Below are 20187 nucleotides of genomic sequence, written 5' to 3'. Positions count from 1 at the left end.
ATGATCTAGTTGAAATAAAATGACAATAATATCGTTATAATTCTGGCCTTATATATTGTCTGACAAAAAGTAGTTACCGTGACAGGCCTATAGATAATGAAAGGTCAAAGCTCAACTTCACTGTGATGTTATAATGTTCTGTGAACATACGAGGAGATTGTGACAATATTTCACACTTCGTCAGATGCTGAACTGATGAAACTAATCTTGTGTGGCCACCTTGAAACTGTGGTGACTGTTTCAGATCGTCTGTGCTGCCCGCGTTGAAGATGTGTGTGAGGAATCTACACTTTGTTTAATTTGTGGCTTCTTCGCTGCAATATTCATAGTCATGGCTACAAAGTGGAGTTCATGTTTTACAATATACATGAGTCAGTCAGTCAGTGGATCCGATTATTTTTGATGTTAAGAAAACAGAAGGAAATAGTGCATAAGTTGGGGACTATTTTAAGCAGCGGATTAAACCACATTTGGTGCTGTGGATAGTAGTTTGAGGCAGCAGGACAGTCTGTTGAGGACTGAGTCAAACTGTGTGTGTGTGTGTGTGTGTGTGTGTGTGTGTGTGTTCATGGTGATGAAGGAACATGTCATCCAGTGCAATACTGTAACTGAATAATGTGTTTTCTGGACAACATTACAACAACTCTATGACATGGAGGGATAAGATACATAATTTAGTTAGTTTCGTACGGATTTAATTTTTCCCTGCACTCTTTTTAGATGCTCTGGCAATATTGTTTTTTTACATTATTAATTCCAGTATGGAGTCAAATAAATTGACTGTGTGAGATACATTGAATGAAGTTGAATTACTTACTGAATTACTCTTTGTCCCTTTTTTAAATTAGTAAGCAAACATTTTTCTATAATAGTAAAAATGATAATAATAATAACATATTTTATTTGTAATGTACCTTACATGAAAAGCACAGTTGTATGGCAACTGTTAAATTAAATCGTAGATATGTCGGGCCAAATTCAATTTGTCTGTGGATTTACTCACAGCAGCAACATACTGTACTTTTACATTACACTGACTAACAGTGGATCTGCCTTTGCCCGCTGACTTTGCGGGGGCTGGAAACGCAAGAAGCGACCCACGTAACTCAAGAAAGTTTCTTCTCAGAACAAATTCTCCTCTGGCTGTTACACAGACACACAGTTTGACAGTGCGGTTTTCACCAGATGATTTTTTTTGTTATGCCTCTGCATCGGCGACAGCCGTAGATGGAGACATTATGCTTTCAAGTTGTCAGTCCGTACCACTATTGGGAACGTGATATCCAAAGAACGCCTGGAAGAAATTTCTTCAAATCTGGCAGAAACATTTGCTTGGACCCAAATATTAACTGATTAGATCTTGGTGGTCAAAGGTTGCTGTGATCTCAAAATGTATTATTTGGGGAAAGGGGATTTTATTACATCTTGCACAAGAATGAACTTCTCTCTTCTCTCTAGATATATGAAGAAATAAAATTCATGCAAAACTCATTTCAATAATCCGCTGGGTTTTAGCTGGTTTAGTTTTACTTAATCACCGTGAAATCAAATGTCTGACAGATTTACACAGACAAGATCACTGGACTCAAAACTGCAGGAGCATCAGTCAGGGAAAAAGGGCTTATTTTCGAAGTCAATAGAGAGTGTTTGTGTCTGTGCTCATTGGAATTACTGCATTTTCACATTTGTATGTCAGAGAAAATGAAAATGTATAGATCACTGTGGTGAAATTGGCTGGTATCAAAAAGTCATACTGACAACCAGCACCAGAAAAAAACATGTGAGGGGGCACATAGAGAGAAGATGGATAAAAAGGACACGATTAATGGAAAAAACAACAACACCCAAAATGTAAAAGACAGTAAGTGCTTGTTGTAAATTGGACAATAAAATGTCAATCTTCTCAGAAAAAGATCCCATCTGAACACATACTAAATGTCCCAGGTGTGTGTTGTCCCCTCAGACTGCAGCAGACAACATGCAGCTGTAGTGCTGAAGGGCAGCAGTAAGGACACTGCTGACAGGAAAGGAGAAAAAACAACAACAAAAAAAAGAAATGAAACAGCAGAGCAAAGCCGCAGACCACTGAGTCTGCAGAGAGGCTATTTTAAAGGAATGAAGGAGAGTGATGCCTTAAGAGGTTTAAACGACCCAAAGGTCACAACTCTCTCTGAACAACAAGATAAGCGTCATATTTCATGCTCTTTTTCTCAGTTTGTATGCAGTGATGAGTAAAGGCAAAAATATTTTCACTGTTATAAATACATTCAGTCCCAGGACCACAGTCCACACAAATGGAAAAATGAAATGTCATTTTACAATCACGTTATCTTTCATATGAAACATATTTAAACTTTTTCACTGACATATGAACTGACTTTTAACACTGAAAACTGGAAAAGTTTGAACCAAAATGCCAATTTATCAAGCCAGAAAACCTTTAAGCAGCTGTAATCTATATTTATGATGAAATTATATTAAATGACAAAATTACATTAAATGTTGAAACAATGTGAAAGGTGTTTGTGTTATGAAATTGCAAAGAATTATCAGGTGAATCTGAAGTCCCCCTCGACTTTACAGAGCTTTATGGTGCAATTCAGCGCATTTGTAATCACATTTGGTCATTTATCTGTTTTATAAGGCGACTGTTCACTACCTGCTCAGCGACAGCAGATGGACACCGTCAGAGAGTTGCTGTTCAACATTGTGGAGAATTAAGCAGTTCTTGAGATATTTACCTCAAGAGGTGGTGGCGACCAACAACAGAGCTCAAACAAAATAAATATGAACCCCCCTTCCTCCAGTCCACATGCGAAAGTGTCCTTGGCCAAGACACTTAACTCTAAAATTGTCCCTGACAGCTGTGTCGGGAGTGTATGAATGATATGTGATCAAAAAGGCATCTACAGTATAGGAGCTATACGAATGGGTGAATGTGACTTGCATGGTAAAGAGCTTTGGGTTGTCGATACGACTGGAAAGGGGCTATATAAATAAAGTCCGTTTTACTATTCATCTCAACAGGTTGACTGTTCCACAGTTTGGGGGTTTTAACAACAAGTTTTTGGGGAAAAACAGTGTTTCACAAGAAATACTGTGGGGTTTGTTCGTCTGAACTGGGACATATAAGTGCATGTCAACTGCATAAGAGCGGTTGGAGAAAGCATGGTTGTGAATGATCTGGCTGAAAGGAAACACGTATAATGAAAAAGGTGTGGTCTGAGGTTAGAGACTTCCACTATTAAATTGAACAACGGAGGAGCAGGCATTTGAAAAGATGACAGATAGTGTTCTATTAGAGAGGTATGAGCGGGGTAAAAGCATCTCCCTTAAGACCTACCCACATTCCTAGACGTTGAAGAAGAGAAGAGTTATCGATCGTGTCAAAGGCAGTGCTGAAATCTGAAAGCAGTCACCTTTAATCAGCTGTTCGAAGCAGATTATTTATAACTACCAAGAGTGCTGCAGGCTCTAAAACCCGACTGAAATCTTTTCGAAATAGCATTACTACTCATAGATGACATTAATAGTTAAATTAACTTTCTTAACAGTTAAGAAATAGTTGTCTTGCAATGGTGGAATGTTTGCATGTTTAAAAAAAGTGGGGAAATGATCAAAATTATGGGAACTTTTAATGATTAAAAGAAACAATGTGAGAAGAATTGAGGGATTAGATGACTGAATACTTTGTATTTTCCCAATGAAAGGAGCAGCAATATTCTCTGTCCGGTAATTTATGGGAGATATAGATAAGATATATATCGGATGCATCATTGAGAACAGAATTAATCATAACACTGATGACTCTGGGGTAGCGATTGTTTTTAGGTAGGTCCGAAAAATATGCTGATCTTGCGTTTTTCACAGCTTTCTGGTAGTGTGTCATATTCTATTGTATTGTAGCATACTGTGGATTTAGTAAGCTTCCATTTCCATTCTAATTCTAATTCTAATAATTCTAATAATAATAACGAGCATGTTTTAGCCCTCAAATTAGATTTGAATGATTTGAATTGCATAATAATGTAATGATTCCTACAATTACAATAGGTCCTCGATTGTCGGTGCTTGTCATTGACTCGGGCCCTAATAATCAAGTGTGATCATTTAGCCGGGGGAAGGTGTTACATTTTAACTTTATAAATTAAATCTAAGAGTAAAGAGTAATATGGTGAACAATGGAAACACAGTGACTGTTAATAAGAGTTAATAGTTAGTCTGGATTCTGATGAGATGTTAAAATAGTAAATGGGCATTTGGAAAAGACCCAAGAAAGAACCAAAGGAAGGCCCAATCAGTGAAGTTGGCTGCAAAGGCGGCATTAAAAATGCGCGGCTATTTGATGTGAAGTCTATTGTTTTTGTATGGCAGCATCAGAGGAGAATCTGCAGTCAGTGAAACAGCTAGAAGCTCAATACCAAGAATAGAAAAGAAATAAAAGTTTTTACAGCTGTTCTGTTTTTCCAATAATACCAGCACAATAATACCAGTGTGTGTGTGTGTGTGTGTGTGTGTGTAGGTGAGCTGGCTGTGTGAAGAGCAGTTTTCATTATCGATGTGACAAAAACAGTTAGAGATATTATGTTGCTTTCTTGTGAGAAATCCCAATGGTCCAAGACACAAAAAGAGCTACTTTTGGTTTTCTAGTTGATGACAAACCTCCTCGGCTCGAGTTGGTGGTCCTTGGTTTGAGGGAGTAAAAAATCAATGATAGCACAGAAATGCCGATATGAAGAAAATACTGTACTGCAGGAAGTAGTACTGTACTGTGCAAAAAGTGTTCAGACCCCTCATTTTTTGTAACCTTATGCTAATATATAAAAGCCATCACTCAAAACCCCATAAATATTCACTCACTATGTATAATATTCACTAATAATTTAGCTCAGGTGCCTCCCATTTCTCATGATCATCGTTGAGATGTGTGTACACGTTGTTCAGAGTTCCCCTGTGGTTTGGAAAGGGACACGCCATCTGTCTACATAAGGTCACACAGTTGACAATGTATATCACAGCAAAACCTTGCCAGGAGTCCTCAGACACAGGATTGTGTCAAGGCGCAGATCTTGAGAAAGGCTAAAACATTAGTGCTGCGTTGACGGATTCTAGAGCCACAGTGCGCTCCATAATTCTTACATCTTCTTTTTAGGCCTGAGTTGAACTGCTTTGGGATAAACTGGACAGAAACCTGCGAGTGCAATACATGTATGAGCGTTTGCAGCAGTGTTAGGATGAACTAGATGAGCTCTCGGAACGATACGTGATTTCCACTGTAGAAAGGACGTCATAAGTGTGTTCGGCTGCTGGATGACTCAAGACTTTTGATTACTTTTAACAAAAATATTCCATGACGCCCTCTTTTTATGACTTCAAATAGTTTTCTTTGATTTAATTTCAGAAACACTGAGACATTGATAAATAATGGGTTGAAAAAGAATTGGTATTTGGTTATTGGTACTGGTATTCAGAAAGTTTTAACCGTCGTGTATGAGGTTAACTACAGCTCCATACATTTCACCGTGTGGAAAAATCAGAAGTTTGACAAACCAGTTCTGATTGGACAGTTGGTATGGGGGAGGAGTATAGTGAACTGTCAGAGTGAGTAAAGTCTAAGGCGCACCAGCAACACATTGTCGCATGCATGTTGCATACATAGACTGCAGATTGCTAACAACAGAGTATCAGCTGTTCACCGTTCAACATGCCTCTTGCTGCTTGCTGTGTCATGGACTCTGATGTTCAGAGTGATGGAACCTGCCCCGGTGCATTACTGAGGGACGTGTCATTATCCAGCCTGCAGGGCGCGCGCACACATACACACACACACACAAACACACTATCAGGCTCATCAGTGTTGACATCGCTTCATTAGCATCAGGATACGGCAGAGGTGAACCTAGGGTTGACTTTCCTGGCCTCCACCTTGTTTCCTCCACAAACACAGCAAAATGCTCAGTCTATCTTGGCCTGCCTCTGTCTCAAAGCTGTGTGTTTGTGTGTGTGTGTCCTCTATTTTTAGCTATCGGGGTGCAGATGTCCTTGGATTTGCTGGAGAAGAGGTTCTGGACCATCACTAAGCAGGTGACTGAATGACTCACTCTCACACCTTTTGGCTGATGTCATTTTTGGGGACTTTTCATTGACGTGGTTATCTCCAGAGGCTTTTAGAGAATGAATAAAGATATTAAACTCTTATTTCTTAAACCCTAACACTAACCTGATCACAAGGACACAGAGCAGTTAAAGCTAGTCTGTGGAGTTCGCTTACATTCAAAATAAACAAACTCTACATCCAAGGCCAGAGATATACTTTTAGCTACGCATGAGATCATGGCTGCCACACGCATACGCTGCATCTGTTTGGCGCGTATTCGGAAAATGAATGCTGTGCATCCGCAAATGCAATACACACATGACCTGTGGGGGCAGTGTAAGGGCAGGTACTCGCCATTGACACAACGCTGTTGATTTAAGCGTCTCACATGCCAAATACGATTGGCACTGCCATCGCTTTTTTCTGCAGCGAAGCAACCATAGGCTAACCTCCAATGTTAGTTTGTTTTGTTTTTTAAGTTCAATACGGTCTGAGTTCTGTGATTTGCTCTGTTGTGGAATACTCCAGTAATAGTTTGTGTGTGCTTGAGGTCTAACACGTGCCGAATACATTTCCTTCCAAATTAATAATTTGCATTTGTCTCCAGTTGAATTTGTGGAAGTTAAGTGTTAGCATCACAGCTGCATTAATAGTGAACTTTGGCATGCAAAGTTGCATCATACACCAGTCACAAACAGTGAGAAATGTAAGGTCAAGCTAATATTTTCCACTACAAGAATGGAAGAAAGATTGTGTTGTACATCCATGAATTCGCATGTATGTATCTCACTGATCCTCAGAACTTTATTTAAACAAAAACACAAAAAATAGAGCTTCAGACGAGGTTACTGGGTTAGAAAATGAATATTGTGATAGTTTACTTCACAATGTACATTACATTACATTCATTTAGATGTAGTCCGTAGCATTCTAGTTTGCTGCTAAACTTTCGATCTTGATCATCCCTATGACGATCATGTGTAAACTTTTTTGCACTATGACTGTGCTGACCTTTGAGGGAACAGAGAGCTGCGTGAGTCCAACAATGAAGCAAGCTTTCACATTAGCTGTGTTGGAGCCTCATATTTTAATACAACCCTACTTTGTGGGAAGATATACTGCACCACACAGAGATGTAATATGGTTTGCAGTTAGGTCTACTAGTTACTGGCTGAGCATGTAAATAGTGAATACATGACAAAGGACAAATGAGTGACCATCAAGTATCCTCTGGATACACAGCTTATTTCTTTAATCTACCTTTACATCCATCAGGGAACAGAGGCTATGTATTTAAGGCATAAATTTCCTTGGACTTTTCATTAAGATTCAAGTGGCATGGCTCAGACTATATTAAAATTACAATGAAATGGGATTTTACCCTTAAGAGAACAAAGTAAGGATGATGAAAATGTACCTATTGCCCTTCAGTCTGCTCTCAGTGTCACGACTAAGTTTTCATTAAATAGTTGTTCTCTTCTTTTATCTTGCCAGTTTGCAGAAGGCTCATGCTTTAAAGGAGCTATTTGTAAGTTTTCATATGTGCTTTAACAGCCATTTGTTGCTGTAAGTGAACCGCTGTCAATGCTGACATTTGCTTTGTAGCAACAGCAAAACTTACAAAGAGCTCCTTTAAATTTAGAGTTGTAATTTACACTGCTTTTCTACAGGGGCCATCCAGGTTGGTAACTGTCTCAAAACAGGCTAGGCTGGGTCTGACAAAGTCCAGTTTAGTCAAACCAGAGAGTGGAACAGCAGCCCCAACCCTTTTGCAGATCAAGGGGTGGGAGTTATCTGCCCCTTCAAACCACTTCAAACAGCCTTTCAAACGTAGGATGGTCAGATGATGTGACACCAGGTGGAGGGGAAGAAGGGAGGTCTAATGTCAAGGGGTAGGGCCAAGTGAGGGGAAATGGGACAGACCCTAAGGCACAATCCCATTTCTCATTTTTACCCCTACCACTTGCCCCTTCCCATTGAAACAGTTACAATGGGAAGGGGTTGAAAATCTACCCAAACGAAATGGGATACCCCTTGGAACGGGATACGTCATCAAGTAGGCAGACACGGCATTTTTTTACCGGAGATTCAACATACCTGGAATGACGGCGATATCATCGTAAAGACCCTCTTGCTGTAACTGTGGTGACATACCCAGAATATTCAAATAACAAACATGCTAATTAAAGTATGTTGGGAAAGACAAGACAGTGGAATCACACTTTTTTGCAACTAGAGATTTTTTTTGCGTGGCTTTTATGAAGAAAAGCGCCAAAATACATTGAAACGGTGAACAAAGGTGGTTTCTTTGGTCGCCTTGGACATTTTTTCAACCAACTTGTCAGTGATTCGCAAGGCATATCTCATTGCCCTCCATTTGGAGTGTTGGTCTGGAAAATCTCTGTTTGGGGGGCCATCTAGCCCTCTGCCTGAGCCCTCCCCCTCAATGCCAGAGGGAATTGAGACACCCCTACCCCTACACGTGAACGCGCAAAACCGGGGAATGGGCTAAGGGCTAGGGGCAAGGGGTGAAATTGGATTGAGCCTAAGTCTGAGATGTCCTAAAACCTTTTCATTTTATGGACAGCATGACCTTTCCTCTGGCACCACCCTCAGGACAAATTGAACTTATTTTAATTTTGCTTCACTAGCAGTTAGATTTTTTTAATTAAAGAAATCCATCAAGCATTTTAGTTCTCTGAGGTAATGAGCATTACAGCCTCCCTGGGACCCTAATTTGGCCACAGACTTCATGTTTTGTCACAGAATTTGCTCCCAAATATGACACACACACACACACACACACGCTCTGCAGGGGTGTTCGACCTTGTGGGCGTCTCCTGCAGTTCAGTGAAGCAGAAGCAGAGCTGCAGTGGAATGTGTGCAGATGTCCTGGAGAGGTGATGGCGTGGATTACATTATTTATGAGAGCAGACAGCTGTGACAGGCAGGATTAATGTATTCACTACCGACATTAACTCATATGACTTCAGAGTCATCAAAGTCCCATTTACATCCTGTCACCTCGGATTTACACTTCCTAGGCTGAGGTTTATACAAGTCTTCTTCCATTTAATATAAACTAAAACTAAATTTGAGAATTTCAGACTACATATTTAGGATTAACAAGCTTCTTATCTTGTAAATGTTTCTTCTCCATCCGTGTTCTGTTGCACTAACGTTGTCAGTGGTCTTCCGGTGCCATTTAATACAGATGCAACTATTGTGAATAAGATGAACATCTGTAAATGGTAAAGTTCAAAGTTAAAGCAATCTACTTGGTGAGCAACAGAGGGAGCCTTCATTCGGCTTCTGTCACAAAGAATCCCTGCCCCTGATTTGGTTTTATTTTTCATCATTTACAGACACACAGCATTTGTCAGAGCTGCCATCTTTAGTTTCCTTCGCATATAACAGTGAAAATATCCAGTTACACTTCATTTGGATCGTCCGCCCAGACAGAGAGTATTTATAATGTTTCATTAACTGATTTACAACAATGTATATACAAATATTCATCCAACGATTAGTAAATCATTTCAGGGTAAGCATTAGCCAATGGGATGACTTGTTTGGATCTCAACCAAGAACTGTAACAACTCTGTGTGTGGACGGTCCAAATTAAGTGATGCTAAATATTCTTGGCTACTGTTTTGAGTCTATAAAATGTCATGATATTTAAATGTTTTCATCAGTTTATAGCTATAATTATGATATTCATATGATTTTCTGGTTGTTTGTTTTCCTTCTACAACTTCCTCAACTCTTTGCTTTGATGCTTCCAGCCCAGCGACACAGACGTAAGTAATTGATCTCAACTCAAATGAGAGGTATGGTGCTCATTCCCAGCTCTGTGTTAATATTGTGTGGCTCCACCAGAGCAGCTTTGGATTAATTTCAGACTTCCTATTATGCAGCCACTCAGTTGATCCCCAGACTGAATCAGGCTATTGGCTCCGGCCGTGTTAAAAGCCCACTTTCTTCTGATTGGCAGAACAAGAGGAGGCCTGCCCAATGAGCACCACCCTTGTCCAGGTGTGGATGTTCTGAGAGCAAACTGTAAAACTACGTTAACTAATAACTAAAACTAAGAAAGAGAATATCACTGATTGGAAATGGAAACTTCTCAGATACATCTGTATCTGCACTATTTGATAATCTGATCCAAAACTTGACAGTGGACAGAAGACAGATTAGAGCAGGATGTCTATGTTCTGAAAATATTACACTCTACCTGCACATCAGGAGACATAACCATGGATTTAATCCTTCAATCACAATCTATATGTAAACATTTGTTCTATATGTGCCCCTGTAAACAGTTGTACGAGTGGGAAATAATAAAGACTCAAGGGGAAAAAACATATGTCAGGAAATACAAAAGCTTACGTTGCATGTAATATTCTGTTGGTGTCTAACAACTGTATAGTAAACCTCCACAATCCATAATCCTGCTCAAGTAGACTGTTCTGTGAGAACAAGCTGTGATTGGAGCAGATCAATGAATCTGTGACGAGCTGAACCTAAAAAAAATGTTGGATTACTTTTCATATGTTTACCTCATTATATGAAACGTTGGCCTAATATGGACATCTGGAAAGCAAAATAATGAAAAGCATAATAGGTCTATTTTTGAGCATGTGTGTTCACAGTGATATTTTTATTCTACATCATGTCAGAATAAGTGTTGCCCCCTAAGTGAAAGTTGAGCTGAGGCTGCTTGGCATTAGTTCTAATCATTTTGTAGTTCAACTGCATATTCCATATATTTATTTTCCTTTATCATTTCTTGGCCATGCATGTGACAGAAATAACCAAGACCTCATTGTGAAATTAAAGCACAACTCTTTCCATTAGACTAACAAAAGAAAACAGTGCTGGTTATTCAAATTCTGATATATACCTTTACAATGAAAATCAGTTTACTGCCTGCTTCACTTCAGACACAGATATCATCTTCTCTTTGTTTCTTAAAAACATAGTTTGCTTGTCCACTCTGAGTTAGTCTGTGTAGCAGCTTCTGAGGCTTTGATCAGTAAGGATGTGACGCATCCTCTCGATGACCTTTGACCTTACTTTGTTTTTTTTTTCTCTAACAGTGTTCAAACATTGAAGGTGTGTGTCCACTCAGTTGTGAGAGTGCTGTAAGTACCAATACGTCCTCACCACCAACGTCAGTGATATAATAATTGTATCTTATAAAACGACCTAAAGAGACACGCTTCTTTCTGCTGCTTCCCGTCCAGGATCTGAACTGTTTCCTGGTTGACAATAACGGCTTCATCCTGCTTTCCAAAGAGAGGAAGGAGGTAAGAATTTATGTCTGCACTGTCAAAATTTGACTTCTCTTTCTTTGGGGAAATAAGTGTCTGAAAATGTAAGAATTTGAACCCTGACACAGAATCAGAATCTTGTTTATAATGTGTAGGTTTTCACTAACTTTTTGTTTTGGTGCATAACAATGAACATTGCAGAGAAATAATAGGAAAAAGATGAAGCCTATAACAGAGCTTGCAGTGAAAGGAGAAAGATAAAGACAAGTATTTAAAGTACAAGAGCAAAAACATAAGTGAAGGCTATACAGTAAGAATTAAAGATGTAAAAATGTATGAATTTATTTGTAAAATATGTCAGGAGAACACAAAGGCACAAGTGTTTTTCAGAGCCTTCACTGTGCTCCAAAAGTAGAGGTGGTTTTTTGTGTTCATCTTTCCAAGTTTTTCCTTCATGTGAACGTCGATCTGTTGGAACATTTGCATGAAGGGAAGTGATCACTGTCACTGAAATGGCTGCAAAGAAAGAAAAGTGTCGTCGACTGTGTGTTCGCACGATCCGAATGTTCTTCATAACATGGGCAGGATTTTATCCACAGTCTTCATCCAGTGAGTCAGACTAGCTGTGGGAGGGTAAGACCTCCGTCTCACAACTCACAGTGGAGAGGACGCAGGGAAATGACCTGAGCTCCCTGTGTGGATCTCACTTTATTATATTACGTCACTGGCCAACCCATTGCCTTGCTGGCTGATGTCGCATTGATGAGCCACATCCAGCGTTTCTGCCAGACAATCCTGCACCGGCAGCCATAGAGAGAGTGGATCCTTTCAAAAGAATGAAAAGGGCTGTGTTGTTTCTCCTCACTGCGCTGCCGTCAGTCTGAGGTCATGGCTACTTACGAGACCTCACAGCTGGTTTGGAGAGTTTGTTCAACCACTCTTTGTACGTATACTATAGTACATCACTGTGACCAAATCCTCCATCTCAGTTCCTCACAGTCAAGGTTTAGTCATGTTTGTGTTTTTTAGCCAAAGTTAAGTTGTTGTTGTTTGATACAGCGTTTCCAGAAGGAAAAAAATTGTCAAAACAGAAACTGGATATATCGAAAATGATAATGTGAATTTTGGAAATTTTCCCTTTTTTTTTACAACATATTTCAAAAGAATTTTCCTTGCAGGTAGGAACAACAAGACTTTTGCAAATAATCCTCAGAACTCCATTACCATGCTACGGCAATCAACTTTGACCAAAAATAAGTTTGACCTCTGTGACTGATTTTACAAAACATGTAAAACACCCTTGAGGTTCCTCAGTTAGTAAATTAGTGATAAATATTTTTGACAGTCTGGAGTTCCGGAGTCCGTGTCGTGGATGTTCCAGGAGGTCAGTGTCAGAAAATGATTTTTCTGCTGCGCGACAATTCTTTGGATCATTTCATGTGCTTATAAACAACATCTGGGTGGCTCACAGGATTGGAGGACATTTTGGTTCTTAATCTGTGTGTGGAGCTCAGTGAAATATCAGCAGCTGCACCTGCCAACCTTTTCTGCCCACGGGTGGAGCTGAATGAGACTTAAATATCGTTTTGTGTCTCTTTGTGATCATTTTTTCTTTTTGGTACATTCTTTGGTTTGTTTGTTTCCTTGACATCTAACGGATATACCTATGGCATTTCATCCCCTACAAAACTAGCCTGCCGTAGCCAGACTAATACTCAAATACTTAATAGTCTGGGTCCTCTCAGTTCATTTGCGATTTCCAAAAGGCATTACCAATGGACACGGACGAATCATGATGACGACTGTTGAGTGACATGAAAATGTCAACAGACTAGAGCAGAGAGGACATGCCTGTGATGATGATCATTCCACAATGTCTGTGAACCAGTGTTGTCATTTTTGTGGGAGAAATTTGAAAATATCAAGTACTTTTAGTCAGGGGTGATTCTAGGATCAGAGGCCCCCCCCCCCAAAAAAAACAACTTAAATTGTAACCAAACAAACTCAGTATTTTTTGTAAATATCAATTTATAACATTTTTCTAATTGAAAATTGGGCTGCTCTGGGCGTCTAGATGAGAACGGGTGAAATTCGGGACAGGAGAGTTGGGGTGAGCGTGTCATGTTAGAAAAAAATATTAATTTAGATTCAAATTCGACACCCGGCAGAGCGGGGGGGGGGGGGGGGGGGGGGGGGGCTGTATTTTCGTTATTCAAATATTAAGTTTAAACCATATTGTTTATTATTTTGACCACGTTTAAGCTCGTCAAACAAACTTGCGTAAAAAAACCAAAAAAAAAACACCTCACTTTTTTTTAGGGGTGCTTTGACTAATTTGCTTGAGCACCCCAAAAACTTTTAGTCAATTGTTTATTCATCATTGGCAGCCATCTTAGTTGTTTACATGTTGTGGTACAAACCCCACCCATAATCAGATAATCAGTTATGATTGGACCTGCAAATTTTCTGCAGGAGGGAAATCACTTCCCAATGGAGGAGATCCAGACCGTATTCTGGCAGAGCAAATTTAAATGTGCAAGCCTATTCTTAGACTTTAATATTTGTGCATAATTTATTATATCTGTCTTTGCTTGACAGCAGACTTATCATTCCGTTTCTTGGTGCGTTATCACCGTCTGTCCTCATGAATATATACAAATCAACCAATTGTGTATGTCCAGAATATTTAGTTCTTGTCAGTAAATTGTTCAGTTGTAGTTTAACAAAAAATAGTGGCTACCTTTTTGTCAAACCTCATTTCTACAGAAGCCAATCTCTGCCAGGAGAGAAGGAAAAAAAAATTCTAAATGCCAGCCCCACTCCCCCTTCAGGGACTACATACAGTATGTGGTTTGCATCATCACATCTATTTATATGTCGAATTATTGCGTATGTTGTAATCCCATGTGGGATTGTCCATTCAAATGGCATACCACAAAAAATGTTTGTTCATTATGAATTGTGATAAAATTATAAATACTTATGGTCAGCCAAAGTACCAGGGGGGCTGCTAACGTTTCACCTTGTATTCATTTGCTGATAATTTTCTCTATGAAATTCATTAATCCTTTGGTCATCATAAAATAATCCGAAATGGTCACCGCATCTCTTCTACAGTCAGTGCAACAGTTCAAAGTCTTTTTCTATATCAAAATTGAATTATCTTTAGTCTGACACGTTTTCTTTATCATCAGACATGAAGTCAAGCATTTGACTTATTTTTTTCTAGCTATGATTAAGTCTCAATGTTGATTTAGTATAACACCATTTTTACTTTAAAAGGTACATTTTTACTTTAAAAAGTACATTTTTACTTTAAAAATAAAAACAATTTTTTATTTACTTTTCATCCATTTTTCTGTCCTTGGCCTAAATAATTTTCCATATGTTGCGACCATGAGCCTGCTGTCCATCTGACAGCTGCTTGTTAGTGCTGGATTAACTCAGCCTGTAAAGAGCCAAATGACTGAGGATTAATCCTGAGCCCACCATGCTTCTAAAAATACACACAAACAGCCACACTCAGTTCATGCCCCACACCTTTACTCAGCTCCAACATTTTACCTCTATTTCACTTGTTTAATCTTTCTCCAGAGCTCCGGAGCGTTATTTGGGGTCTTACCTGTGATATTTGTGTTACGGTGCAGCCTCACTGACCTTGAAGCTGCCAGTTGTGCGGGAGCAGCTGGATCTGCTGAGGCCAGATGAGGCTTAGTTATTGTCCAGAACCCCGTGACATCTATAAGGCTGTCAGGGTGAAGTCGCGCGCCAGCCGGTGAGCCACCGACTGATGTGTAGTTGACGATGGCTGATCTGGGTGAAAAAGAACAACTGTGGAATGACGGCACCTCTTACATAATAATGTGTAAATCTGAGCAGGCTGTAAACAGGGAGCTGAAGCAGTTTGCTGTGTCTGTAGATCCATTCAGAACAAAGTGAACAGTCTGATCAGTACTTATGTTACTTATGTTGAACTTGGTGGTAGGATGGGACATTGGCTAACAAAGAAACTGATTTCCCAGGGAATAATTTGTGGATCTTGATGGGAAAAAAGTAGGCACCGATATCTACGAGTGTCTGCGATGTGGTGCAGCTTGATTGATTTCAAAGATTACTTTTTGGGGCTTTTTCCACCTTTAATTTGACAGGACAGTAAGGTGAGAAAGGGGGGAAGACATGAAGGAAATTGTCACAGGACGGACTCAAACCCTGGACCTCTGCGTCGAGGCATAAACCTCAAAGTATACTTGTGCCTGCTCTATCCACTGAGCCACACTGGCCACAATGATTCATTTTAAGGGGACTGTTGGGTTCTAGTGTACAAATGGATGTTAAGGAGACATAGTGACTTGTAGTTCCCTGAGTATACTTTGCAAACAAGCTGAAAACCATCTTTCAACTTGTTCTCTTGCGTCGTCAACTCCTCAGCAGGCTGCAAGTTGTTTAGGACAAACTCTGATCCAACCCAATGTTCGCTGCCTGCTCAGATAGTGGAGCATCTGACACACGATCACAACTCCAGTGGGATCATGTTGCTCTGTGTTAACTGCAGGTCAGAGTAGACAACTAAACTATTTTAATACTGTCAGCCCATGGCTTGAGGTCAAACGTCCTCCTGCGACGCATTACCCAGCACACCAGACAACTACTGCCCTTCGCCCTAGACACTGAGGCTTTAGTCAAATGTGTCAGTTATATGTAATACTGCTAATATGATGGTAGAGTAAGGTAAATATTTTTCCTCACTTGCATGTCACACGTGAAAAATAGGCGAGATGTTGAAACTTAGCAGTGAGCCAGCAGGTTGCTCCATTAACTCGGAAGCAACAAAATGAAAAGCAAGACTTGCACATTTAATCCAGGCAGTGTGTCCTGAGCCTTAGGTTTAGCTGTGGCAAATAATGCGAGACTGTGTGTTTGGTGCAGTTTGTCAGACGATGCAGTGATTATTTCGCAGTCAGAAACAAACAGTAAATGCCAGAGGGGAGTACTCCATCACCTGGAAGTCTGTGTTTGGTTTTCTTCTCTTTGGGAATGATTCAAACTTGTGGCCAAAGCATACACAGTGAGATATATGTTGCTATATTAGTACATGTGTGACACTGTTTGAGAACAGGAGAAAATTAAACAGGTGTGACAAACAGCAGTAAAATGTTGTGGTGTAGTGAGACCTCAAAGCAAGAATCATTTACTGTAGAAGCTTGTTCTTTTTATTATGTGGATGTCTGCTGCATTCAGTGGCCTTACTAAGCAGATATTATGATGAAGTGCTTTCGCCATGTTTTTGCCGAGCTCTGGACTTTTCACAGGAAGTTTATGGAAACACCCTGAATCCTCCCCGGTGGTGTGAAGGTGCAGCTTGTAGTTTGTTGCAAGGCATGGTAAATATTTAATCAGCGAAGAAATGAAGTCAGTGCTGACTAAAAGAAATGTGTCAGTGGGAGGAAGCGGCACAAGCAGGGTGACCAAGCGAAACAAAGGACTGGTTATTACAGGTGGTGTTGGGCCGGGTGCTGAGGAAATGTCTGCGTGATCAATGATCCTTCTCTGAGAAGCTGCTGCACGATCCTCCTTAGGGTTGCAAACACCACCTACTGTGGAAGAAAAAGGCGACACACTTGCAGGCTTTTGTGATACTGGATATAATTAAACCGAGATAAATCATTTTAGAACTTTTTCCACCTTTCATGTGACCTGTAACCTATAGAATTTGAGAGGAGAGCAAACACAAGCCATTAAAGAAATGACAAACAAATAAAAAACTAAGAATAACCTGGTTGCATGAGTGGGCATGAGTTTCACATTCAAACTCATGTTAAATAGCAGTTAGTATCTATACACTCACCATCCATTAAAGTCCAGCTGCTCCTGTAGGATTTTACTGACGTCCTCTTAGTTGCAAAAGACGACGTCCTCAAAGAGCTTCCAAAGCATGGACGGGATCTTATAATTGACAGGTATCAAAGTTTCCGGATAGGAATCCATAAGAATTTCCAAGGCGTTAGATATTCAGTTGAACATAGTGAAGACAATCATCAGCAAAGGGGGAAAACAGGGAACAACAGTGACATCACCAGGAACAGGACATCCATTCCAAACTGGGTGAAAAGACAACAACACAACTGGTCCAAATGGCAACATTAAAGGAGCTGCAGGAGCTTTTGACAAGAAGCGGTTGCTCACTACATGTGACAGCAATCTCCCGTAAGAGTAATATACAATCAGTGTTCCAATTTGGAACTTTTTGGCCATAACTGCAAAATGTTTGGTGAGCTCCATGTTGGCATGACACTGCATCACATAATTCATGCTGGCCAATCTCCTGTTGCACCACATCCATAGGGAGGCCACTGAAGTTCACTGACCTCACTGTCTGAACTCAGTTTCATGGCAACGTCTCGAATAGTTATTGAGAAGAGGGAAAGATGCTGACCACCTTAATGATATGGCGTTGCACCAGTAGGTGTACGTTGAGGATGTTTTTTCAGTCCTGAACATAGGAAAACCAGTAGTAATCGAAGTCTCTCACTGGCTGTCAGGAGAGTGGAGCCTGCCTGCTGTATGCCCGCAGAGCTCCTGGCAGAAGTGTTTTTTTGCTTATTTTAGCACATTTACCCTCCTGCTGTCAGGTACACAAGAGGGTGAAGTTTCAGTGTAAGCAGCATTCGACTGCTAACACTCAGCAACTTGCGAGTCCTCCATGGCTGCTGAGAAAATCCCGTCCAGACGGAGATAAAGTGTGGGCAGGGAGCAGCTTGCAAACATGAACAAAGCTGCTTAGACAAAACGCTCTGAATAATTCAGGGACTCTGGGAGGGTCAAGACACACACACAAACACACACACACACACACACACACACACACAGAGTTCAAGTGAGATAAATTACTGTTTTTTTTTTATTACTGCTGCAACCTCCTCGTATTTTTACACTAATACCAGCCTAGACCGAACTCTTACATCACTCTGTAAGGAGGCTTCCAAGAGACAACTGTCCTCCCGAAATGAAATAAAATGTATTCAGGATAATTTGATTTAGGATTTTAGATGCCACTCTTCTGGGATTTTTGCACCTTTGTTTGCAGTATTCTAATATTTGTAAGAGCTACTTATAATATGAAATGTAATTTGTTTGCTTTGTTTTGACAATGAAAAATAACTCCTGGAAAATGAGGTGAAGTTGAAGTGCAACAGCATCCCGACAGCACAGCCAAAACATTATTGATCAAAAACAAAAAAAAGACAATGGATGACCACAGAAACCTTTGCAGAAAAGTCCACCATATGTTTTATTTGTAATGTCCCTATAGGGTAGCGGTTGGATGAGGTAGGTAATGTTTGTTTGTTGATGCCTAATTTGTCCTGTCTTTTCTCTGAAAAAAGTTACAAATAAAATATTTAATATTTAAAAAAAGACAGAATATTAAGTAAGATGTAGGTGGTCGAGTTCGTAGATGAAGATACAGGCTGGAATCTGAGTACTGTGACTCCAAGCTGTCAGCATTGTCTTATTTAAAGTCTCAAACTAATTTTGGGAAACATGCTAGATTTGAAATTAGAGCATTGACGCCATCTTCTGATAAGTGTGTTAACTTCAACAGAATGAGGTTAGCCTAGAACAGCTAGCCTGGCTCTACCGTTGTAGTTTGATGATTAACACATTGTATTGTTTTGTTTTATCTGTAAACAAATAGAAATGTAAAAGTGACTATTTTTGGTTTATATGCTATCTTCTATTTTGACAAAGAACCATCCTCTAAGCGTATTGGACGTAGCACTGGTTATCAAACATGGACTGTATATATATAGTGCTAACAGTTGTTAGGGGCAATTTAGGGTTCAGCGTCTTGCCCAAGGACATTTAGGCATGTGGACTGGAGGCGCCAGAATTCAACCACCAACCTTCTGGTTGGTGGACAACGCCCTCTGTCTCCTGAGACACATCTGCTACACCAATTCAAAAAAGCACCCAACTATTCCACCTCTTGATTTTAACTGGGTGGGTGGAATGGTGAGCAGTGCTTTGAAAATAAATGAAAGAATTTTAAATTGATTTTAAATTAATTCTCTGCTTTACAAAGGAGTGAATGCTGACTTACAGAGTTGATTTATATGTCAAACTTTAAACCAATTTCAAAGATAGCACAGAGATTTCTTGAGCAGGAATTTTTTGGGATACATAAGCATAAATAAGGAGAATAAAACGGGGCCTAATCTGGTGCCCTGTGGTACTCCACAAGAGATGGGAAAACTCCACTAACTCTGAAGGAAAATAGAGTCTTAATGCAAAATTAATTACTCCTTTAATTACAAATTAGGTTTTCATTGCCTTCAAGTTAATACAGCACCATCTATTTGATGATGAATGTTGGTGTTGCATTGAACTGGAATAACAAATCTCTACTGTATCTTCCTGTTGATTCCAGGTCGGTCGCTTCTTCGGCGAGTTGGATGGGTCTGTCATGGCGTCACTGATCAAGATGGGAATGTATAAAAAGTACGCTTTGCTCTTCTCTTTTTCAGTTTAATAGGTTGTTTCCTACTGAGGAACAGCTGCTGCTGAGACATGATCCAACTTTGAAGTAAAAAAAAAAAAAGATAACCCTTGAAAGTTTTTAGAAATCTTCGTAGGTACAATCATTTGTTTTCTCAGGACAAAATGAGACATTCCCATACCTGATGTTAACCGATGGTGGTTCATGTTAGAAAAAAATAAATTTTAGGAAAGTTTAAAGGAGAAACATTTAAGCAATAGCTCACAACAGACAGTGGTGTATTGTCATTATACAACAGTTAAGGGCCGTTGTTGGCGACCCCC

The 20187-nt window shown here is 39.8% G+C and overlaps 1 protein-coding gene across 1 annotated transcript in view; it reads left to right on the top strand.

Annotated features, from left to right (window-relative positions):
• LOC118315864 (voltage-dependent calcium channel subunit alpha-2/delta-4-like) overlaps positions 1 to 20187 on the top strand; it is a 79318-nt gene that overhangs the window by 51238 nt on the left and 7893 nt on the right. The window contains exons 28-32 of the mRNA XM_047333562.1: positions 6023 to 6084; positions 9883 to 9897; positions 11197 to 11241; positions 11344 to 11406; positions 19796 to 19866. Coding sequence (XP_047189518.1) covers positions 6023 to 6084; positions 9883 to 9897; positions 11197 to 11241; positions 11344 to 11406; positions 19796 to 19866 — 256 coding nt within the window. The remainder of the gene's footprint in view (positions 1 to 6022; positions 6085 to 9882; positions 9898 to 11196; positions 11242 to 11343; positions 11407 to 19795; positions 19867 to 20187) is intronic.

Source organism: Scophthalmus maximus, chromosome 7, assembly GCF_022379125.1.
Source record: "Scophthalmus maximus strain ysfricsl-2021 chromosome 7, ASM2237912v1, whole genome shotgun sequence".
NCBI classification, from domain to species: Eukaryota; Metazoa; Chordata; class Actinopteri; order Pleuronectiformes; family Scophthalmidae; genus Scophthalmus; species Scophthalmus maximus.
The sequence above is the reverse complement of the archived record's forward strand: the minus strand, read 5'-3'. Positions and strand labels throughout refer to the sequence as shown.